The sequence below is a fragment of the Equus asinus genome, chromosome 16 (assembly GCF_041296235.1).
Source record: "Equus asinus isolate D_3611 breed Donkey chromosome 16, EquAss-T2T_v2, whole genome shotgun sequence".
Classification (NCBI taxonomy): domain Eukaryota; kingdom Metazoa; phylum Chordata; class Mammalia; order Perissodactyla; family Equidae; genus Equus; species Equus asinus.
In genome coordinates, this window is record NC_091805.1 from 21,661,387 (window position 1) to 21,686,272 (window position 24,886).

The 24,886-nt window shown below is 39.3% G+C and overlaps 1 protein-coding gene across 1 annotated transcript in view; it reads right to left on the reverse strand.

Annotated features, from left to right (window-relative positions):
- COL24A1 (collagen type XXIV alpha 1 chain) overlaps positions 1 to 24,886 on the reverse strand; it is a 355,376-nt gene that overhangs the window by 25,241 nt on the left and 305,249 nt on the right. The window contains exons 53-56 of the mRNA XM_044749176.2: positions 21,962 to 22,015; positions 9,748 to 9,783; positions 2,532 to 2,567; positions 2,404 to 2,430 (exon numbers count right to left, since the gene is read on the reverse strand). Of these exons, the coding sequence (XP_044605111.2) occupies positions 2,404 to 2,430; positions 2,532 to 2,567; positions 9,748 to 9,783; positions 21,962 to 22,015 (153 nt within the window). The remainder of the gene's footprint in view (positions 1 to 2,403; positions 2,431 to 2,531; positions 2,568 to 9,747; positions 9,784 to 21,961; positions 22,016 to 24,886) is intronic.

The following is a 24,886-nucleotide window of genomic DNA, read 5'->3' on the forward strand; positions in this document are numbered from 1 at the left end:
TTTACATCATGACAAGGTTTGTGCAAACATACATATATTGAACCGAAAAGATTTACAGAACCATATTTATTCTTACTAGTGGTAATATACAAATTTTTGTGGGGTTTTTTTTGCCTTTTTTCTATTCAGGTAAAATTCACATAAAATAAAATTCACCATTTTAAAGTGTATGATTCAGTTGCTTCTGGCATATTCACTATGTTTTGCAATCATTACCACTATTTAATTTCAGAACATTTTCACGACCTCTAAAAGAAAGCTTGTACCTATTAAGCAGTCACTCGCCCAATTTTTTCCTATTCTATTTCACTTGATTTCATTTCGAAATAACGCTGAATGAAACTCACTGAACTGCTCTCATGATCCACTGATTAAGGAATCACAACTCACAGTCTGAAACAAATGCTGAATAGTTACTAAGAGGACTTCTATCTCTAATTTTATGATCCTATTCCATTCTAGACATTGTTTCCTTCCAAGTAAAGTCTTCTATTTTGGAAGATTCCCACTGACATTTTCTAAGAGATGCCACTTGCTTTTTGGACTCATTTATTCATTCATTTAACAGATGTTAAGGGCTTGAATGAAAAAGAAATTAAAAAAATAGTCTTTACCTTCAGAGAGTTCAGTCTAATAGAAGGAGACTGATATAAAAATAAATGAGTATGGATGAAGGAGGGGAAGTGGTCAGTTCTCTCTTGTAGTGTGATGGGGGGAAGGAATTAAGATGAGTTTCACAGAAGATATGATCATAAGTTGACTTTAGAAAGTATATATGTAGGTGTTTTCTCATTGACGTTTAAACTTCTGCTCTAGAAGTCTTATTCTCAAGGCTATTCTGCCACTTCTCTACAAGGGACTCTCCAAGTCCCAGAAAGAGAGTACAAGGAAACTGGGTTTCATATCGGCCAAGAAGAAGGAAGACAGGAAGGAGAGAAAGGGAGAAAAGAAGGAAACAAAGAAACTAACATTTATTGAGTATCTATAATGCGTCAAGCACGTGTATTTTCTCATTTAATCCTCCTAATAATTACTGAAAGTATATATTCTTATCCACATTTTGCTCAGAGCAAAGACCTCTCACGTGTCCTAGTTCATTTGGTTGTATAGAAACATTTTCCAAGTGAGACAGGGATAGAGTGCCCAAAGCTTGGGCAACTTTTCATTAAACACCTCTGATTTGCCAATGTAAAATCTTTCAGAACTTGTCCTTTCTTAGGAAGGTAGCTTTGATATATCAAAGTCATTACAAGGTGGGAAGGCGACGGATGAGGGTACTTGTAACTCATGCATTGTGGGGATCCAGAGGACAGGAAGAACAGAGAAGTGGACAGTAATTAGAAAATTTAAAGAAAGACATTCTCATTCATATTTACATCAGGGAAGCTTTCAACCCCCGTCAATCAGATGGCCAGAAATGCAGCGTAATTTAAAAAATCATAGAGAAATAGGTCTTCCATTTCCAAGGGGACAATCTCCCTTGTAGCACTTTGCTTGAAAGTTATTCCTTGCCCCAAGGAAAAGCTGAGGGGAATGAAGAGTTCCTGGCCTGCTGAGAGTAGACCGCAGTGATCCACCAACTAGATGGTCAGAGATCCAAAGGACAACAGAGCAGCATATGGAATAATGAGGCAATAGAAGCACTGCCTCAAAGATACAAGTAGCAAGTTTTGGGTTGTAAAAGGTAACAAGCAAATACATGATAAGTCTGAGGGCTTCTACAGCCATCAGCAACTGAGAAGGATTCATGTCAAGCCTTCAAAGTGAAAAACTGGTTGGCAAAAAAGAACATTTGAAAAAGGAGAGGGGCCGGCCCGGTGGTGCAGCAGTTAAGTGCACACATCCCGCTTCAGCGGCCCAGGGTTCGCCAGTTTGGATCCCGGGTGTGGACATGGCACCACTTGGTAAAGCTATGCTGTGGTAGGCATCCCACATGTAAAGTAGAGGAAGATGGGTACGGATGTTCACTCAGGGCCAGTCTTCCTCAGCAAGGAGAGGAGAATTGGCAACCGATGTTAGCTCAGGGCCAATCTTCCTAAAAAAAAAAAAAAAAAAAAGAAGGAAAAAAAAAAGAAAAAGAAGAGCTAGGAGCCAGAAGTAGGAAGAAATGGAGGGAGCTGGTATTTTGGGGGCACTTATTATGTCAGGCACTGTGCTGAGTGCTTTACTTCTTATTTAAAATTCAAACTCACCCAAGAGAGTAAGACATACCATCCCCACTTTATAGACAAGGAGTCTGAGGCTTAAACCTTAAGTTATTGTAGTTGGGAAGGCTCTATATCATATTAGCAAAAAGAACAGAGGCAGGCAAGAGGGACACCTTTCAACAGGGAGTTAATAGAAGGAGCTTTTAAAAGTTAATATGATATAATAAGATAATATGATAAAACCAAGAAAACTTACTCTTGGGCCTGGTGCTCCAGGTGGACCCTATAACAACAAATTTTACAAAATATTTATTTAGTAGCTATCTCAAACCACGTAAGATACAAGCATCAGTGGTAAACAGATATAAATGTAAATAAACTCACTGGAGGCCCTGGGTGACCTCTTGGTCCTTGGGGACCCTAGAAGAAATAGAGACATTACTTACACATTACGCTTTTGGTTTAGTATAAACAAGGCAATTAAGATTCAACTTCTATCATTGCCTGTCTGTGTGAGGCAAGTCATAAGATTCAAAGTTGTTTCATGCTCTTGCACTTAGCTATGACTAGACACATTCAAGAACAAGCTGGATATTTATTTTCATGTTTTACTGATATTACTAGAAACTGAATTTATTCATTTTAATTAACTATTATAAATGTAACATTTAAAAATGTTAATACTGCCTAAGTTTGTTTTTCCTGTTATTTCTATCTTCCATCCACCTAATTGTCAAAGATGGAAACTTCGGTGTTTTTTGACGTCTCCTTTTCCTTCAAAATCCACCTATAATTTGGTTACCTGTTATTGTTGATTTCACCTCCAAGGCTCTCCAAAATGCTACTTCTCCATCCTCAAAGCAACTGTCTTAGTTTAGTGCTAATCATGTGCTATTGACTGAATGTTCGTGTCCCCCCCAAATCCATATTGAAGCCCTAATCTCCAATATGACGGTATGTGAAGGTGGGGTCTTTGGGACGTAATTAGATCATGTGGAGCCCTTAGGAATGACAGTGCCATTAGAAGAAGAGACACCAGAGAGATGATCTCTCTCCACCACATGAAGACATAGCAGGAAGGCAAAGGCAGCCGGCCATCTGCAAACCAGGAAGAGGATCTTCAACTAGATGTGAATCTTCCAGCAGCTTGATCTTGGACTTTCTAGCCTCCAGAAGTGAGAAATAAATGTTTGCTGTGTAAGCCATCCAGTCCATGGCAATTTGTTATAGCACCCTAGCTGACTGAGACATCATGTTTTGCCTAGACTCCTAATTTGACTTCCTGACTTTATTCTCTCTACTATGCTAACTACATTCTACATTTAAAATGGAAATCTGATCATGTCGTTATTCAGTTAAAATCATTCAACGGCCCTTTACTGCTTAGAGGATAAAGTATAAACTTCTTAACAGTGATAGCTACCAGTTATTGAGAACTCACTATATGCCAAGTTGTGTGCTCATTTACTGAGAACTCACTGTATGCCAAGTTGTGTGCTATAATTACATTTTACAGTTAAAAAATGGAACGGTCAAGTAACCAGTCAATGAGGGGCAGAGCTAGGATTAAAATCCAAGTCAACTGGATACAAAAGTACACATTCTTAGTCAAGGCGCATTCCCGCTTCTTCCTCCAGGTCTGGGCCTCGCTCCCACTTGCTCTCCCCGACACACCCACAACCAACTACAAGTACGTCTCCGAATCTTCCAAGTTCCTTCGCACTTGCACTTGCATTCTCTTTCGTCTGCTATTTGCGTGACCAGGAATGCGCCTTCTTACCTTTCTATCTGTTTACTTCCACATTCCTCTTCTACTACTTCTTTAAAACTCTATACCCACCTTGCCTACCCCCCACGACACCTCCCTCCTGCTCAAGTAACCACTTCTGCACTCTATAGTACATAATACATTGGAAAGCCCCTAGGGGCCCTTAAAAGTATCTTAGTCACCTTTTCATTTTCTGGAATAAGAGCAGTGCCTAATACACAGGAGGCATTCAAAAACTGTTACTAAATGAATGAGTGAATAATGTTAAAATTAACTAGTATTAATTCAGAAATTAGAATGGTTAAAATGTGTTCAGTAAAATGTGAAAAATCATGTTGACATTTTTCAAATTAAAACAACAGTAACCACTGTTAAGAATATCTGCTCAAAATTTAACTTACTTGATGGTCAATTGAATGGTAAAACTGCATTGAGTCAAATTTAGATTATGGTTGAAAGATGGCAAAGCAAAATTTATCTTCAGCTGAGTTTTGAATAATGTTGATGCTATGCCTGGCTTGTATTAAGTATCTTTTGTTGCCAAGTTGTTGATTCTAAATACACTGTGAAAACTAGAACAAACAGCACATATGACTAAAAAAGGATAGAGTGCTCCAACACCATGCCTGTTGGACATTTCTTCGTTTGCATAGTTTATGATTACAATTTAAAGTAGAAATTGTGCAAAACTTGTACCTCAGCAGCTGCATAAGTTTCAGAAACATCATGTTGGAGATAGCCTTTTAAATATACAGAGGCTCAGAGTGAATTTGGCTATGTAAGTTTCTCCATTCTGGATCAACATTGTAAAAATAAACAGCTGACATTTCACCCCACTTAGCATATTTATGACATCTGCAAAATCTCACTGATGGTTCAGTACAAAATATATATCTTATCTTTGACTTTGAAAGAGGAATTTATCATAGAAAGAGGAAACTATTTCTACTGCTGATTTTGAGTTCATTTCAGCTTGTTACCCAGAACAAGTCAGATCACCACAAATACAATCAAATGAAATACTTCAAACCAAACAAGACAGGGCAGGACAACCTCAGTGAAACAGCTACTAGAATAAGGCAATTAGCCAAGTAAAACAAAATATTATTTTAGCAATATGACATTTATTACTTCTTTTTTATTCCTCTAGCTGACCTACCATGAAGGAAAAGTGATTCACTCTTTCTAGATACTATATAAAAAAGTATCTAAAGCAGTTTATAATAAAACTATGATTGTCTCTGTTAATTTCCTAAAGGGGAACCAAATTAATGTGAATGGTTATAGTGGTTATTTGGCTATAGTAACAGCACTACCTCTGAAAACAGACACTCTATTTTTTTTTGAGGAAGATTAGCCCTGAGCTAACTGCTGCCACCAATCCTCCTCTTTTTGCTGAGGAAGACTGGCCCTGAGTGAACATCCATGCCCATCTTCCTCTACTTTATATGTGGGACACCTACCACAGCATGGCTTGCCAAGTGCTGCCATGTCTGCACCCGGGATCCAACCCTGTGAACCCCGGGCGGCAGAAGCGGAACGTGCGTACTTAACAGCTGCACCACCAGGCAGGCACCGACACTCTCTCTATTTAATCCTAGAATTTACATATGATCCTCCAAAAGTAACATATGTTTTCATTGGACTTTAAAAATACTAATAAGTGTATGTCCTTGAATCTGAGTATGTTAGACTTTTCCTTTATGTAAATATAATCTTTTCCTTTTTTTTTGCTGGGAAAGATTCCCACTGAGCTAACATCTGTTGCCAATCTTCCTCTCTCTTTTTTTTCCCCCCCAAAGCCCCAGTACATAGTTGCATATTTTAGTTGTAAGTCCTTCTATGTGAGCTGCCGCCACAGTGTAGCTACTGATGGACAACTGGTTTGGTTCCACGCCCAGGAACCGAACCTCGGCTGCTGAAGCAGAGGGCGCTGAACTTTAATCACTAGGCCATCAGGGCTAGGTCTGTGTAAATGTAATCTTGATTTAGTTTCATGATCTTTATGTAAGCTGGCTTAGGTACAAGTAGCTTCCCTTTTCTTATTCATAAATTGAGAAGCTTGCACTGTAGGATGTTTAGCAGCATCCTTGGTTTCTACCCACTAGATGTCACTAACAACTCCCCCTTTTCCCTTGTTGTGACAATCAAAAATGTCTCCACATATTGCCAAAATGTCTCCTAGGGAGGGGGGGAACAAAAGGGCTCACTAGTTTAGAGAGTTTAATTGGAATTTTAGTAATATTAAATAAGACTTCTTAGACAGTAATGTAATCAGGACGGAATCAGTGAATTATAAGGCATGGTTACCACAAATCAGGAAGATGTTCATGCGGAATCTGTCATGTGGGTGGCTGGGCTACTCTTAATGTAGGTGAGGGGTATGTATACACCATCTTGCTCACACAAGTTGCTCCTAATCCTTAGTTTCTGAGAGGTACTATGATTAATAGAAAAGCACAACGGTGTGGGACTTGGGTGAGCTGGGCTCTGGTCTCTCCCTGGACCTAATCAGCTGTATGTCTTTGAGTGAGCTGCTGCTCGTTCAGATCTCAGATACCTCAACTGTAACATAACAGGTTTGGTGAAGATAATCTCCAAGATTCACTTTAGAATTGTGATTTTCAAGCCTGTCATCAATTTTCTTCCTCATGTTTTGTATCTGGAGAAAGAAGGTACACACATGCATACAAGTTGGGAATTTTAAATTTGAAGTTTGTACGAATGTAAGAGAAAATGTACTTGAATTAAAAGAGTTTCATAATTTTTCATTTTAATGAATTATACTATCTATGAATTTAAAGAAGAATCATATACATATATGCTTTAAATTCTTAATTTGTTAATATTTATGATAGATTTTCCTATAACTTAGTTTTTCCTTATAATGCTTCAACCATCCTCCTCACTTTCAAATTGGAGGCAAATAAGATAATTCTGGTAATCAAGAATTGTGAAGACATTAACTCAGACGTAATATTTGAGAAAATATTCTCATTTTCTTCAACATTTTACTTTCATTAAATAATATGCTACAAAAATGACACAGCTAAACTAAAAATTCATATGCTGAGATTATCCTCTCTCTATTTTTTCTACTTCTAAGGCTTTAAATTATAAGTCATAAAAATGAAGCAGCTAATCTAAAAATGCACGCTGGGATTGGTCTCTATTTTTTTCTACTTCTGTGGCTTTAAGTTATATGTTTCAAGTTGTGATGTTTTGTCAACATCCTTTTCAAAGATGATTGACGCTAGGATATTATTTCTGCTATGAGCTACGATTTTATTTTTTACTAATTGTATCCTCTTATTTCTAAAAAGATTATTTAGTATCAGTTATTCAACAATAAACACAGAATAAACTAACAATTCTAACGTGCCAGTTAATTGTTTTTTTCAGTGGCTAATTTTACTGCCTACGCTAAATGCCACCGTGTCCCGACTTGTGTACTGGGAGTTTGCATCTTATTTATGAAGAGAACTATGGTGACCCACAGGGCCATAGACCAATAAGTATATTAATTCAGGAAACACTACTTTACCAGCTAGAATGGGAAATAGTTAACTTTAATTTTAGGCAACTTTATTTATTTATCAATTCATTTCTCAAATATTTCCTACTACATGATAGGTTCTGCTCTGGACACTGATAACCAGTGTATCAGACAAGGTTCACTGCTCTCATGAAGTTTATATTCTAGCAGAGAAGACAGAAAACAAATAACTTCAAACAGTGCCAACTGTTAAGGAGGCAGGGCGATCAAGGAAGGCTACTCTAAGATGATACTTGAGCAGAGACCTGAATAATCACATAAGAACCAGTCATTTGAAGGGTAGGTGAAAGAATTTTCTAGTAAAAGGAAGCCGTGTTCCCAAGAATAGAAAGAAGGTGAGTGCAGTTGGCGGAGAAAGTGGTACATCATGAGTTTGAAGAAGTAAACAGAGCCAGTTCATGTAGACCAAGGTAAGGAATTTAGATTTTCTTTCAAGTGCAAGAAGGAGTCTTAGGGAGGTTTTAAAGAGGAGAGTGAAATAATCTGATTTATGCTTTAACCGTATCACTCTCGTTGCTAGGTAAAGAATGGATTGTAGTGGGAAAGAGGAAGGAACAGAAAGCAGTCAGGATTTCAGGGCAGACATCATGGCGACCTGGACGAGGATGCCGGTGATGAAGAAGGAGTGGATGGATTCGGAATGGGATTAGACCTGACGGGAACTACCTCTGCTTTAAAGAACTCTTCTTTATGTTCTATGCCTTTGTTTGTTCTTTCACGGTGTCGAGGGGCTATTTATTTTTCTTTTGTGTAGGTAGCATCATAGGCTCTTACAGCTGGAAAGGACTTTAAGGATATATATTCTAATTCTCTACTCAGTGTAGGAAAACCAATCCAGTAACAGAGAGAGAGTCACTAGGTTTCTAGTGACAGGCACTCACTATCTCACAAAACGACCTTGTTTTAAAGCAGTTCATTATTACATTAGACAGCTCATTATTCTATTGAGCCAAAATCAGCCTCAGCATTCCATCCATTTAGTCACTCAGTATCTATTCTGTGCTAATTATGTGCTAGTTACTATAATAGGCTGGGAATTAGATGGTATCAAATGCTTCATGCCCTCGTCGACCTTATCATCTCTCAGGGAGATAAGCACAGAAATGGAAAATTCAATTCAATAAATAAATCATTTTAATTTTATCCTCTAGAGCTACTCACATACATATTCTCTCTTCCTTTCAAATATTTAAAGACAACTATCACGTCCCAACACCTCATATCTTCTCTAATGCATTCACCACTTACTTTATTAAATATTTATTAAATACCAATTATAAGACAGAAACTGTCTTAGGAGTTGAGGACACAGCATTAAAACAAACAACAGACAAAACATTTGTGTCATGCAGCCTACATTCTGGTGAGGGGAACTATAATAAGCAAAATACCAAATAAATATGTAATATGCCAGGTGATAAGGAAACAGGTTAAGGAAAGAGAGGGAGTCTCAGGCAGGCGGGGGCACTGCTATTTTACACAGGCTAGTCAGAAAAAGCCTCTCTGATAAGCGGGATTTAAGGAAAGACTGACGAACAGCTGCCAGGCATTGTACTAGGTCTAGGTACTAGGTATTATGTCCATGGGTGGCAGTTGTGTGAGGCTAAAATACATCAGCAAGTCCACCTTGAGCAAATTATCTTTAGACTGCACGGTCAAGATGAGTATCTCTCTGTTTATGGCTGCTGCTTCAATAAGTTCAGCAGGATCTCTGCTGGGAGAATGGCCGCTTTACAAAATATCCTCTTTAACTCGGAAAAATTAACATCCCAGAAAGGTAGGAAACACAAGTGCCAGTAAAAGCCACTTAAGTCCCAAAAGTGCTGTGGACCTTTTGCCCAGCCTCTCATCACCGTGTCCAGGTGGCTGAAATACACGACTGAAGATTTGCTTCTGCTCTGCAGCCCTTGTGGGTGCTGACTGCTGGCTGGACATAGTGGGAATATACCTAAGCGACTTGGCAATGTCCTTGTTCTGGCACTGGTGAAAAAGGCTCACACCTCCTCTCCTGACGCCTGACAAGACAAATATCCCCTTCCACACAGTCATCTGGGAAGAATGTGACTGGCAGGTTCTTAAACATGTTTAGGGCTTATCAGGTTTCACTGCAATATACCACATTGCAGTGGTATCTACTTCCTTAAAACTATAATTTTATTTTTGTTCATAAGTATCAGACACATACTAAAGAAAAAAACCAAACAAAGTCCTTGCTTTCATGGTGCTTATAGCCTGGTGACAAGTGATATTATAACCACAAATTTACTTAAACTTACAGTTTCACCTCTAAAGCCTTTTTCACCTCTGGGTCCCTAAAAGAAGAAAAATATTAGTTTAGTGTTATTGATAGTCATTTATCCAATGTAGGTGAGGCTGTAAACAGAAACGTTTTTTCTATCTAGCAGACTTGTTCAGTAAATTTATACAAACTCTACTTTTCTTCTTCTAAGTTAAGCAAAGCAAAACAGTCTATTGGTTCATCCGTGCTGTGTTTTGCTATCCCTAGCTCCGCCTTAAAGGGAGACAAGGATACAAGCTCCCTGTTTATTGGATTAAGTCAGAACAGCTGATCTGATAATCAAATACAAAACAATCTGGAAAGAAAATTACCAAGTTAAAGTCTTCTAATATTTGTTTCCCTCAGCCTTTGAAAACCTTGTTTCTAGGGTGGTTTCCTCTTTCTTGCCCATCTTCTCTCTCGATTCCTTCTTCTGAGCGACATTCCACAAATTTTGATACAATGTATACATTTTCATTCAGTTCAAAATATTTCCTAACTTTTCTTGAGACTTCCTCTTTGATCCATGGATTATTTAGAAGTGTGTGGTTTAATTTTCAAGTGTTTGGAGACTTTCCTATTACCTTTCTAGTTTACTGCTTTTTAGTAATCTTATTATGGCCAGAGAACACACCTTATATGACTTCAGCTCTTTTAAGTTTAATAAAATTGTTTTAGGACCACAAATATGGTCCATTTTAGTGAATGTTTCATGTGCACTCGAAGAGAATGTGTAATCTGCTATTGTTGGATGGACCTACTGTTTAAAAAATTCCTAATATTTTTGTGATCAACTTTGCAGAAATTATATGTTTTTTAATTAAAAATGAGATACCATTCATCTTTCCTGAAACCCAAATTTACACCTTCACAATATAATATGAATGTTCTTCCATACAATCTACATTCCTCTAAATATAATGCTTACCTAGTATTTAATATATCATAATATTTTTATTGAATTTCTTAGATTTTTCCTAATTCTTGTGATGACAAACAATACTGTGATAAATATCCTGTACACTTTAAAATTTTTCATAAAAATCATCCTCTAGAAAGTTTGCTTGAAATTACATGCACACCTGCAATCAATGGGAATTCATATTTCTTCTGATACATGCCACGTACTATCACTCTTTGTTAATCTTGCAGGCTAAAAATATTATCCCATTATTTATTCTCGATTTACATTACTTCTTTTGTGTTTCCTATCTTGTCCTTAACTCATTTTAAACTAGGATATTAACTTTTTAAAACTGATTTTTTTTTTTTATTTATTTTTTTATTAATGTTATGATAGATTACAACCTTTTGAGATTTCAGTTGTACATTTTTGTTAGTCATATTGTGGGTACACCACTTCCCCCTCCGTACCCTCCCCCCACCCCCCCTTTTCCCTGGTAACCACCGATCAGATCTCCTTCTCAATATACTAATTTCCACCTATGAGTGGAGTCATATAGAGTTCGTCTTTCTCTGACTGACTTATTTCGCTTAACATAATGCCCTCGAGGTCCATCCACGTTGTTGTGAATGGGCCAATTTCGTCTTTTTTTATGGCTGAGTAGTATTCCATTGTGTATATATACCACATCTTCTTTATCCAATCATCAGTTTCTGGGCATGTAGGCTGGTTCCACGTCTTGGCTATTGTAAATAATGCTGCGATGAACATAGGGGTGCAACGGACTCTTGAGATATCTGATATCAGGTTCTTAGGATAGATACCCAGTAATGGGATGGCTGGGTCATAGGGTATTTCTATTTTTAACTTTTTGAGAAATCTCCATACTGTTTTCCATAGTGGCTGTACCAGTTTGCATTCCCACCAACAGTGTATGAGGGTTCCTCTTTCTCCACAACCTCTCCAACATTTGTCGTTCTTGGTTTTGGATGTTTTTGCCAATCTAACGGGGGTAAGGTGATATCTTAGTGTAGTTTTGATTTGCATTTCCCTGATGATTAGCGATGATGAACATCTTTTCATGTGTCTATTGGCCATATTCATATCTTCTTTTGAGAAATGTCTGTTCATGTCCTCTGCCCATTTTTTGATCGGGTTGTTTGTTTTTTTGTTGTTAAGCCGTGTGAGTTCTTTGTATATTATGGAGATTAACCCTTTGTCGGATAAGTGGCTTGTAAATATTTTTTCCCAATTAGTGAGCTGTTTTTTTGTTTCAATTCTGTTTTCCCTTGCCTTGAAGAAGCTCTTTAGTCTGATGAAGTCCCATTTGTTTATTCTTTCTATTGTTTCCCTCAACTGAGGAGTTACAGTGTCCGAAAAGATTCTTTTGAAACTGATGTCAAAGAGTGTACTGCCTATATTCTCTTCCAAAAGACTTATTGTCTCAGGCCTAATCTTTAGGTCTTTGATCCATTTTGAGTTTATTTTGGTGTGTGGTGAAAAAGAATGGTCGATTTTCAATCTTTTGCATGTGGCTGACCAGTTTTCCCAGCACCATTTGTTGAAGAGACTTTCTTTTCTCCATTGTAGGCCCTCTGCTCCTTTGTCAAAGATTAGCTGTCCATAGATGTGTGGTTTTATCTCTGGGCTTTCAATTCTGTTCCATTGATCTGTGGACCTGTTTTTGTACCAGTACCATGCTGTTTTGATCACTGTAGCTTTGTAGTATGTTTTGAAATCGGGGATTGTGATTCCGCCGGCTTTGTTTTTCTTGCTCAGGATTGCTTTAGCAATTCGCGGTCTTTTGTTGCCCCATATGAATTTTAGGATTGTTTGTTCAATTTCTGTGAAGAATGTTCTTGGGATTCTGATTGGGATAGCATTGAATCTGTATATTGCTTTAGGTAGTATGGACATTTTAACTATGTTTATTCTTCCAATCCATGTGCAAGGAATGTCTTTCCATCTCTTTATGTCATCGTCAATTTCTTTCAAGAAAGTCTTGTAGTTTTCATTGTATAGATCCTTCACTTCCTTGGTTAAGTTTATCCCAAGGTATTTTATTCTTTTCGTTTCGATTGTGAATGGGATAGAGTTCTTGAGTTCTTTTTCTGTTAGTTTATTGTTAGTGTATAGAAATGCTACTGATTTATGCACGTTAGTTTTATACCCTGCTACTTTGCTGTAGTTGTTGATTATTTCTAATAGTTTTTCTGTGGATTCTTTGGGGTTTTCTATGTATAAGATCATGTCGTCTGCAAACAACGAGAGTTTTACTTCTTCGTTACCTATTTGGATTCCTTTTATTTCTTTTTCCTGCCGAATTGCTCTGGCCAGCACCTCCAGTACTATGTTGAATAGGAGTGGTGAAAGTGGGCACCCTTGTCTTGTTCCTGTCCTCAGAGGGATGGCTTTCAGCTTTTGTCCGTTGAGTATGATGTTTGCTGTGGGTCTATCATATATGGCCTTTATTATGTTGAGGTACTTTCCTTCTATACCCATTTTACTGAGGGTCTTTATCATAAATGGGTGTTGGATCTTGTCGAATGCTTTCTCTGCATCTATTGAGATGATCATGTGGTTTTTGTTTTTCATTTTGTTGATGTAGTGTATCACATTGATTGACTTGCGGATGTTGAACCATCCCTGTGTCCCTGGTATAAATCCCACTTGATCATGGTGTATAATCTTTTTGATGTATTGCTGTAATCGGTTTGCCAAAATTTTGTTGAGGATTTTTGCATCTATGTTCATCAGTGATATCGGCCTGTAGTTCTCCTTCTTTGTGTTGTCCTTGTCAGGTTTGGGGATCAGAGTGATGTTGGCTTCATAGAATGTGTTAGGGAGTTCTCCATCTTTCTCAATTTTCTGGAACAGTTTGAGGAGAATGGGTATTAAGTCTTCTTTGAATGTTTGGTAGAATTCTCCAGAGAAGCCGTCTGGTCCTGGACTCTTGTTTTTGGGGAGGTTTTTGATTACCGTTTCTATTTCTTTACTTGTGATAGGTCTATTCAGATTCTCCATTTCTTCCTGATTCAGTTTGGGGAGATTGTAGGAGTCTAGGAATTTGTCCATTTCTTCCAGGTTGTTCAATTTGTTGGCATATAGTTTTTCATAGTATTCTCTTATGATCTCTTGTATTTCATTGGTATCTGTTGTGATTTCTCCTCTGTCATTCCTGATTTTATTAATTTGCGATTTCTCTCTTTTTTTCTTGGTGAGTCTGGCTAGGGGTTTGTCAATTTTGTTAATTCTTTCGAAGAACCAACTCTTTGTTTCATTGATCCTTTCTATTATCTTTTTTGTTTCAATATCGTTTATTTCTGCTCTTATTTTTATTATTTCCCTCCTTCTACTGACTCTGGGCTTTGTTTGTTCTTCTTTTTCTAGTTCTGTTAGGTGTCGTTTGAGGTTGCTTATGTGAGCTTTTTCTTGTTTAGTGAGGTGAGCCTGTATTGCGATGAATTTCCCTCTTAGGACTGCTTTTGCTGCATCCCAAATGATTTGGTATGTCGTGTTCTCATTTTCATTAGTCTCCAGATAAAATTTGATTTCTTCTTTAATTTCTTCAATGATCCATTGTTTGTTGAGAAGCGTGTTGTTTAGTCTCCACATTTTTGCACCTTTCTCTGCTTTTTTCTTGTAGTTGATTTCTAGTTTAATAGCATTATGATCAGAAAAGATGCTTGATATTATTTCAACTCTCTTGTATTTATTGATGTTTGCTTTGGTTCCCAAAATATGGTCAATCCTTGAGAATGTTCCATGTGCACTTGAGAAGAATGTGTAACCTGCTGTTTTTGGATGAAGTGTTCTATATATATCTATTAAGTCCATCTGGTCTAATTTTTCATTTAATTCTATTATTTCCCTGTTGATTTTCTGTCTGGATGTTCTGTCCATTGGTGTTAATGGTGTGTTGAGGTCCCCTACTATTATTGTATTGTTGTTGATGTCTTCTTTTAGTTCTATTAAGAGTTGCTTTACAAATTTTGGTGCTCCTGTGTTGGGTGCGTATATATTTATAAGTGTTATGTCTTCTTGGTGGAGAGTCCCTTTTATCATTATATACTGTCCCTCTTTATCTTTCTTTATCTGTTTTGCTTTGAAATCTACCTTGTCTGATATTAGTATAGCGACACCTGCTTTCTTTTGTTCGTTATTAGCTTGGAGTATTGTTCTCCATCCCTTCACTCTGAGTCTGTGTTTGTCTTTGGGGCTGAGGTGTGTTTCCTGGAGGCAGCATATTGTTGGATCTTGTTCTTTGATCCATCCTGCCACTCTGTGTCTTTTGATTGGGGAGTTCAATCCATTTACATTTAGAGTGATTATTGAGACGTGGGGGCCTTCCACTCCCATTTTGTGTCTTGTTTTCCGGTTTTCTTCAGTTTCCTTTGTTTCTCGTCCCATGGTTTAATCTGTTCTGATGTAGAGCTGCTACTCTCTGTTGTTGTCCTTCTACTTATCTCCTCTGCTCTTGGTTTTGTAGCCCCTTTCCTTTTTTGGATTTTTCAGGAGTGAGGGTTTTCCTGAGGATTTCCTGAAGAGGAGGTTTTGTGGCAATAAACTCCCTTAATTTTTGTTTATCTGGAAAAGTTTTTATTTCTCCATCGTATTTGAAGGATATTTTCGCTGGGTAGAGAATTCTCGGCTGTAGATTTTTGTCCTTCAGATTTTTGAATATATCATTCCACTCTCTTCTAGCCTGTAAAGTTTCTGCCGAGAAATCTGCTGATAGCCTGATGGGGGTTCCTTTGTAGGTTAGTTTCTTTTGCCTGGCTGTCCTTAATATTTTCTCCTTGTCGTTGACTTTTGCTAGCTTCACTACTATATGTCGTGGAGTTGGTCTTCTTGCATTGATAAAGTTTGGAGATCTATTGGCTTCTGTCACCTGCAGATCCATCTCCCTCACCAGATTTGGGAAGTTCTCAGCCATTATTTCTTTGAATAGGTTTTCTGCCCCTTTCTCCTTCTCTTCTCCCTCTGGTATACCTATAATCCTTACGTTGCATCTCCTAATTGTGTCTGATAATTCTCGGAGAGTTTCTTCATTTCTTTTAAGTCTTGCTTCTCTCTCCTCCTCTGCCTGCAACAATTCTATATTGCCATCTTCCAAATTGCTAATTCTTTCCTCCATATTATCGGCCCTACTGTTCAGAGCATCTAGATTTTTCTTAATCTCCTCTATTGTGTTCTTCATTTCCAATATTTCTGTTTGGTTCTTCTTTATCGTATCAAACTCTTTTGTGACATAGCTCCTGAACTCGTTGAGTTGTCGGTCAGAGTTCTCTCTTAACTCATTGAGAATCTTAATGATGGCTGTTTTGAAGTCGTCATCATTTAGGTTATATATCTCATTTTCTTTGGGATTGTTTTCTGTGTATTTGTTACCTTCTTTCTGTTCTGGAGATTTAATGTATTTTTTCATATTGCTTGATGTTGTTGATTTATGCCTCCGCATGGAGATAGAGTTTAGTTGCTCCTTTCACTTGTTTCAGCTGCTGTGGTGGGGGGAGCCGCTGTTTATACTTCACCTACCAGGAACCCTGTCCGTAGTTGCTAACTGGGCCTGGGCCCCTCTTCGTAGCCACAGTGGCCCTTTGTATTCCCTCCTCTGCCGTGGGGGCCGTCACAGGGGGGCTTCAGGCTGCAGGTGCCTACTGTTGCAGCCCACCTAGATGTGCTCTCTCCTTGGGGTCTGCAACGGTGTTATGGGCTTTTCCAGCGGCCAGGGGTGGGATCACTTATATTTGTTGCTCCGTTGCTCTCTGCACCCACCAAAACTCACTTGTCCTCTATGGGTCGCAGGAGAGCTATTGGCATCTTCTACAGTCTGTGGTTAGTACACCTAGCTATGCTGCTTTTGCCCTGGGGTCTTCCAGCCTTGTGGCTGGCGGCTGGGTGCCTTCTACTGGTGCTGTGCAGAGGCTTTCCCTAAGGCTGCTGTGAGCCTGTAGGGTTTCCCACTAGGCTACTAAGCTGGGTCTCTGGAACTCTCTCCCGCCCCAGTCCTCTCTGAGATCTCCGGCAATCCCTAGCCTCACGGGGCGGGCAACGGCAGCTGGGGGTCGCCCCGCCCTCAGGGCTTCTCTCCCGGCCTCTGCCGGAAGCCCTGAATGCTGGGCGTGGCCCCTCTGCTAATGGCAGACAGAGAGTTTTGTCTGCTGCCTGGCGGAGCTCCGGCGCTTCCCCTCCGGGTCGCAGGACCGGCCTTTGAAACTTCCCCCCGCCCCGGTCCTCTCCGAGATCTCCGGCAATCCCCAGCCCCACGGGGCGGGCAACGGCAGCTGGGGGTCGCCCCGCTCTCTGGGATTCTCTCCGGGCCTCTCCCGGAGCCGTGAATGTTCAGCGTGGCCCCTCTGCTAACGGCAGACAGAGAGTTTTGTCTGCTGCCCGGGCGGAGCTCTGGCGCTTCCCCTCCGGGTCGCAGAACCGGCCTTTGAAACTTCCCCCCGCCCCGGTCCTCTCCGAGATCTCCGGCAATCCCTAGCCCCACGGGGCGGGCAACGGCAGCTGGGGGTCGCCCCGCTCTCTGGGATTCTCTCCGGGCCTCTCCCGGAGCCGTGAATGTTCAGCGTGGCCCCTCTGCTAACGGCAGACAGAGAGTTTTGTCTGCTGCCCGGGCGGAGCTCCGGCGCTTCCCCTCCGGGTCGCAGAACCGGCCTTTGAAACTTCCCCCCGCCCCGGTCCTCTCCGAGATCTCCGGCAATCCCTAGCCCCACGGGGCGGGCAACAGCAGCTGGGGGTCGCCCCGCTCTCTGGGATTCTCTCCGGGCCTCTCCCGGAGCCGTGAATGTTCAGCGTGGCCCCTCTGCTAACGGCAGACAGAGAGTTTTGTCTGCTGCCCGGGCGGAGCTCCGGCGCTTCCCCTCCGGGTCGCAGAACCGGCCTTTGAAACTTCCCCCCGCCCCGGTCCTCTCCGAGATCTCCGGCAATCCCTAGCCCCACAGGGCGGGCAACGGCAGCTGGGGGTCGCCCCGCTCTCTGGGATTCTCTCCGGGCCTCTCCCAGAGCCGTGAATGTTCAGCGTGGCCCCTCTGCTAACGGCAGACAGAGAGTTTTGTCTGCTGCCCGGGCGGAGCTCCAGCGCTTCCCCTCCGGGTCGCAGAACCGGCCTTTGAAACTTCCCCCCGCCCCGGTCCTCTCCGAGATCTCCGGCAATCCCTAGTCCCACGGGGCGGGCAACGGCAGCTGGGAGACCTCCGTGCCCTCCGTGTCTCTCTCTGGGACCCTCCGGGCGCCCCGAGCACCAGGCTGGGTCTCCCCGCCAATGGCGGGGAGAGACTCTCCCCGCGGGCTCAGGTGTGCAACTCCAAAGTTTCCCTCTGCGTTTAGGAGTAATTGCGGGGGGTTTAGGTAGGGTTCTGGTCACCTGTTTCCACCGTCGCTCCTCTGTTGTGTTCTCGCTCCTGGCCTAGATGTGTGTGGATCCTCTGGGGGCGTCCGTTGGAAGAAAGCCGCTTGCGGGTACTAGGCTGCCCGTCGGGGTCGGAGAGTTTTCACCTATTTCCACATCCTCCCGGAGGAAAGTCCATTCGCCTTCCGATGTATAGTCGCGTGGGTGTCTCAGACGTCCTGAGATGTTGTCTGGATATCCTTTGTCAAGCGATAAGTGTCCAAATAATTGTAGACTCGAAGGGCGAGAGACAAAGAGGACTACTCACGGCGCCATCTTCTCTTTAATCCCAGGTGAGTAATATTTTAACATCATTTTTGAAAAAAAAAAAATCCCTCAAAACATGCATGGTGAACAAAATAATCTTAAAACTGATTTTTAAGATAACTTTACAGAACTTTTTTTTTTTTTTACACTCTTCCCTACCTCCAGTCCAGTATGAACAATTTGGTACATATCTCTTCGTGTTTTTTTTGAATCAAATATTGACAAATATATTTACATATATATGGGACGATTGGTCATATTTTAAAATATTGATAGCACATTATATATTCTTCTATGCATCCATTCAATTTTTCACACTTAATATATCACAAAACAACTGCAAGTCAGCCAAACTAGACATAATGAATTCTTTTTAATAGTTGCATAATAGTTGATGAAAGGCTAGACCACAATTTACTCAACCATTCCTCTACAGATGAGGATTCATGTGATTTCAAGCTTTTTTGCCAATGCAAACAGTTCTGTGAAAAAAATCTTTGAAAAATTTCCTTAGTGTTTTGAGTGCTTTTACTTCTGTGGGACAAATTCCTTAAAGAGGAATTGCTTGGTCAAAGGATATATGTACTTATATTTTAACAAATATCTTTCCATAAAGGCTGTAGTTCACATTTCTACTGGTGAAAACACAAGTACTGTTCTGCCTATATGCCCTTCCGAGAGGTGAGATGTCATGTCTCCTTATTACTCTAATTTGCATTTCTCTGACTAAAAGTTAGGAGAGCATCTTTTTAAATAATTATTGACCTTTTAGATTTGTTCTTCAATTTTCCATCTTTTTATACCAATTTGTAAGAGCTCTTTATACATTAATCAATTTTATGTTGTATGCTTTGCAATTACTTTTTCCAAATTTATAATAATTTTTATTTATGGAATCTTTTCCCATACCAAACTTGAAAATTTTCAAGTATTCAAATACATTTTCTGTTCTTTTATAATTTTCAGATTTCCTATCTAATAGAAAAAGTCTTCCCAACCCCTAAGCTACACTTTAGTTTTCTAGATAATTTTTCTAAGATTTTTCTTTCATTTTTTTACAGTAAAGTCTTTAAAAGTTGATCTGAGATTGAAAAAAAAATTGGGCGAAAAAGAGTTCCAATTTCTTACAGCAATAGTAGGACTAAGAGTAATTCCATCTCCCTTCCCTGCCACTGGTGTAGGAATGGGCATACAGCTGACAGACACGAGGGAAAATGCAATGGAGACTTCTGGGAAAAGTTTTATTTTTTCCAAGATAGGGCTATAGATCACTTTTTCACTTTGGATAATTATACCTGGATGTAATTCCTGAGAAATTGTAGTCATCTTGCTATAAGCCTAATTATGAAGGTAATATTCAGAAGAGCAGAGTAGAGAGAAGGAAAGAACCTGGTCTTGGATAATGTGATTGAGTCACTAAATTAACCACATCTGAAGCCCTTCTTACCTCTGGGCTTCCCATAATGTGATATAAATTTCCTTATTGTTAAAGCCAGTTTGATTCTGTGTTTCTATTACTTGCAGTCCAAATCATCCTGATATGCCATTTTGGTTATAATTAAATTCCCATACATTCTGAGATTGAATTCTGGGCTCTAGCCTGTTACACTGATCGACAGTCACGCATCACTTAATAATGGGGATACCTTCTGAGAAATGCATCGTTAGGCAATTGTGTTGTGTGACCATCATAGAGTGTACTTACATAAACCTAGACAGTGTAGCCTACTACAGACCTAGGCTATATGGTACTAATCTTATGTGACCACTGTCATATATGCGGTCCATCATTGACTGTAATGTCCTTATGTGGAGCATGATTGTATTTACTTATTTCTTTGTACTACCATACAGTTTCACTTACAATGACTTTGAAGTAATGTTTTCTTATTTGGAAAAGCCCCATCACCCACTACTATTTTCTTCACAATGTTTTGGCCATTCTCAAATGCTTATTCTTTCATAGTGAACTTTTCTTAGAGGTTTCTTTGCAGAATGGAAAAAACAGAATATGAAAAAAATTTGATGTGCATGCTGAATATTATAAGGGCCTTTAAGAAGTATGTATAAACAAAACACAGTAAGAGATTTTAATTGAGCCATTTCTTTATCATCTTTTCCTTGACCAATTAATATTTCACATTTTTGAGAGAGAACAAGCATTCTGTAATCAGAACAGTATGTGTTCCTTAGCTTGCTGAAGAACCGCCCCCTGAAATATGAGAATTCTCCCACTTACAATCTCCCACTTAGACTATATAGCTCTGAGTGGTAAATGCTGAGAATCTAGAGAAATGTTGAGTTACATATTTCATCTTTTTAAAATTAAAAATCCAGTAACTTTGGTGGTGAATTCTTCTCTAAATTTATCAAAGAGAATAGTTATAATTAATACTTGAAGCACTCCATTTTATATTTTAACACTCTGTGTCTCTATAAATAACACGTTCAAATGATTCCAAACATTGCTTCCCTGCAGGGAACGAATCTTTCTTCTCCAAGTTTCAATTTGCCCCCTTCTACCGTGTTCTGTCTTTTGTATGTTTACACTGTTGTTAATACTCTAAAACTCTTCCAGGACCACCTTCCCAACCACTGTCTTCTTTCTCTATTTTATTTCATAGCCAAATTTCTTAAGCCACTGGCATCTACTGTCTCAATTTCCTCTCCAGACATAGCTTGGAAGGGGTGGAAAGAGCACTGGTCTTGAGTAAGAAATATCAGCTATGTAATTCACCAGAAGCATCACCTTGAATAACTAGGTGAACCTCTATAAATCTCATCTGTTTCCTCATGTCTTGAAAGGAAATAATAACACCTACTCCAGAAGTTTGCGTACGAATTTGAGAAAAGTTATTAAATATTGTTGTCTGCTTCCCTCCTCACTGCAATCTGTACTCTATCTTCTACTGCAGTTTATTCTCTTAAAGATCACTGTTAACTACTCCTTTCTTGAAACTCATCTATCTTCACCTGTGCTTTTCTGGTTATCCTGCTGTTCTCACCAACTATTTCTTTTTTTTAATAGTGGGCATGTCCAAAGACTCGAATCTTGGCTGTCTGCACTTCTTTTGCTATGCTCTCTCCTTCAGAAAACAGATTCTTTTTATTGCTTTAGTGATCACCCCGTCCTCACGATGCTCAACCTCTGCTCTCTGCCCCAGTTCTGGTTTCCTGTCTCCTCTCCAGTTTTGTTTTCTTTTTTTTGAAGATTAGCCCTGAGCTAACATCTGCCGCCAATCCTCCTCTTTTTGCTGAGGAAGACTGGCCCTGAGCTAACATCCATGCCCATCTTCTTCTACTTTCTATGCGGGACGCCTACCACAGCATGGCTTGCCAAGCGGCGCCATGTCCGCACCTGGGATCCAAACACCTGAGGTGCCAAAGCAGAACATGCACACTTAACCACTGAACCACCGGGCCAGCCCCTCACCTCCAATTTTAGGTGTCTACCTCCCGTATACACCTTTTTCATCATGCATATGATCTAAGTTCTCAGGAATCACCTTCCAGATGAAAATGTACATCTATTTTTGCCTTTTGCTTCTCAAATACACAGGGTAATCCTTTGTGGATTATTCTAGAATAGGATTAAAGAAAAAAATGTGTAAAAGAAAAAAAGGACCTGTATTGTGACAAACTTACAGTTCTACCTGTTGGGCCTATTATACCTTCTCTGCCAAGGGGGCCAGTGTTTCCCTGTTGGAGTAAAGGAAAAATAGTCAGTCTTATTGCCAGGATAATTCAGAAAAATTCTAGAAAATTTCTTGTGCAATGGTAAAATTGTCTGCATAATTCCAGTTTTTATTAAAAAATTTTATAGTACTAGCAGAAATTACAGTAATTTTGATTTGCAGCATGTGACACAATTCTGCATGTTATTATAGTTTCCTATCAGGATGGTTATATCTGCATAAATCAACATTCCACTTTTTATATGGTGATAACGTCAATGATGCCATTTTATATGCATGTTGTTACATAACAAATGCAATTACTTTATATAAAAAAGATTACATAAAACGATGATCAAAATTTTGATTAAATTTCTTTATGGATGTTGAAGGAGCAGATGTTTGAGTGACATGCAGTGTGGAATTGAGAGAAAGTATGGGAAGAACCAGAGAACATTATATGTGACCAACTAAACTTCAGTTTCTTCATCTGTAAAATAAGAATGCTACTTCATAGGGCCATTGTGATAATTAAATGAAAATTGAATTAAAAGTGAGAAAATAATTAAAAGTGAAAAATGACTTTGAAACTGTAAGCTGCTATTTGATTATAAAGATAACCTTGAATAAGCTGGGTCATCTCCCAAACTAAGTATGGAGCCTATCATTTCTTAACGAACACAAAATATCTGTTTTAGCTATTTTTCCTCAACATCTACTCCCACTCTCACTGGCTGCAAATTTCAGGCTTGCACTTAACCTGGAATACATAAATGTAGATATCTAACAGGCTTCCTCCTTGTCCAACTCCTGCCAAGGTACAGAAAATACTATCAATTGAGATAGTCATAATGCCACACAATCTATTGACAGTTAACTTTTATATTAAGTTGGCCTAGAAGGAGAGAAATTAACTAATACTCTAAAAGGAAATCTAATGGAATCACAAAGATGGTCTGTAAGCGATAATTTATAAATATTATACCCAAATCTCAAAGATCCATGATCAAACCAAGAGAGCTGATATCTTAACCTAAGTAAATATATCATCTAGACTGGCTTATCACTGAAAAAAAGTCAAGAAGGCTTTAATTTAATAAACTTGACCATGATCTGACTCTCTAAAATAATTTGTTAAAAGAATGGAGAGGTGTACATGGACTCTAGAAAAAGTGGATCAAAACAGCAAAAAATTGCCATGTTTATCCTCACGTGTCCGAAAGACAACGTGCTATGATTGTAATGGCTCGCACCAGTTAACTATATAAATATATCTTTGAATTAGAGCACAATTAATCCAGATTTCCTACCTCTATTAATTTATTTAATCATGGAATATTGATCACTGAGCAAGAACTAGGCACTGGGCCACTTAATATCCATTCTATATTCTAATTATGCAACTGGCAAGCAGAATTCTAACATATTATTTGGTCAATCAGATGTGGATTCAAATTCTGGCTCCTATACCTACTGGCTATATATGGCCTTGAGCAAATTACCTTTCAGAGACTTAGTTTTCCCATCTGCAAGATAGGGATGGTAGCATCTCTCACAGGATCTTTATGAGGATTGAATGATATAAGGGATACAAGCTCAACATTAGTACTTGGGACATAAGAGTTTTGCTAAATATTAACCTATCAAGACTTTTCACTTGTTTCTATAATAACTTAATAAAGGGAAATCTCATAAATTAGTATTTGTGAGCTGGTTACCAGAGCTTGACTACTGGTCAGCTCATGAAATTTCTGGAGCTGCAAAGCCCTACAGAGGCCCAGCATTGGTAAGATTCTGCTTAGGGCAGATGCTAGGCAGGCAGCCAACTCCTCTTTGACGATATCAAGAAAGGATTTAATTAGTTGTGAACTTAATAAAACCAGAATGAACGGATTTAATTAGTGGGGAACTTAATACACGTAAGAACTTAAAAGCAATGTTTATTATAGAGAAGCCTAGCCACATGCAATTCGCCTGCGGATAATCAAAAACCGGACTTTACATAAAAGCACTAGCTTTCCAGGGTTCTTCAGAAATCATAAAAATAATTAATAAATTTGCACCTGAAGGAATGTTGAGAAGGGTCTTTAAACAAACATTTCCCATGACAACATTGCTCTTTGTATTAGTGAAAGGAGTTTATTGCATAAGAGTTAGGGAAGGGGTGCAGGACTTAAAAAATAGGACTTTTCATTTAATATTTCACACAAGACAGTAGTTTTCAGTTGTAAAGTTCTCCGATTCTTTTCTCCTGCCTCTGAGCTGCTCTCCTCCTTCCTGTCTCTGCTCTCTCCGCCCTTCCCTTGCCCCAGCAGCTGCTGTCAGTCACAGAGGAGCGATTACTGCAGTCACACCACTGTTTGACATTTTAGAGCTTTTTTTTCTTTTCAGTTTTACAGACCATCTCATCAATTATGAGACTGTGGTTAATAAAAGAATAACAAAACAAAAAAGTAAAAAGACAAACAGAAACAATAACGAGTAACTGTCAGTGGTGTGTCCGCCCTATTTGTATTCTCTACAGTTTGCTATTCCAGGTGCTAAACAGCTAATCGGAGTTCTCCAGACCCTGATCTTTGCAACTCTTTAAGCAGTTCCTCATCACTCTCTGGGGATACCCACCCCTGAGCTGGGGAAACACAGCTATTGGGAAATATTTTTCCAAGTTTAGTCTGAGGAGCTCTGCTCATAGGCAAGCCTTGTCCAGGTGGTTCCTGGGGGTGGTCTCTGGTCCCTGCTTGTATTAATGTTTATAACATGAAACTGCTTTATGGTTTTGTTCCTGGTGTGAGTTAATAAACACATTATCCAGTTTTCACATTAATTCTGATGATTCCGTTTAAAATAAGATCCGAGAAGTATGGGTGGTCTGTGGGGTCTTTTGCTCAAACTAATA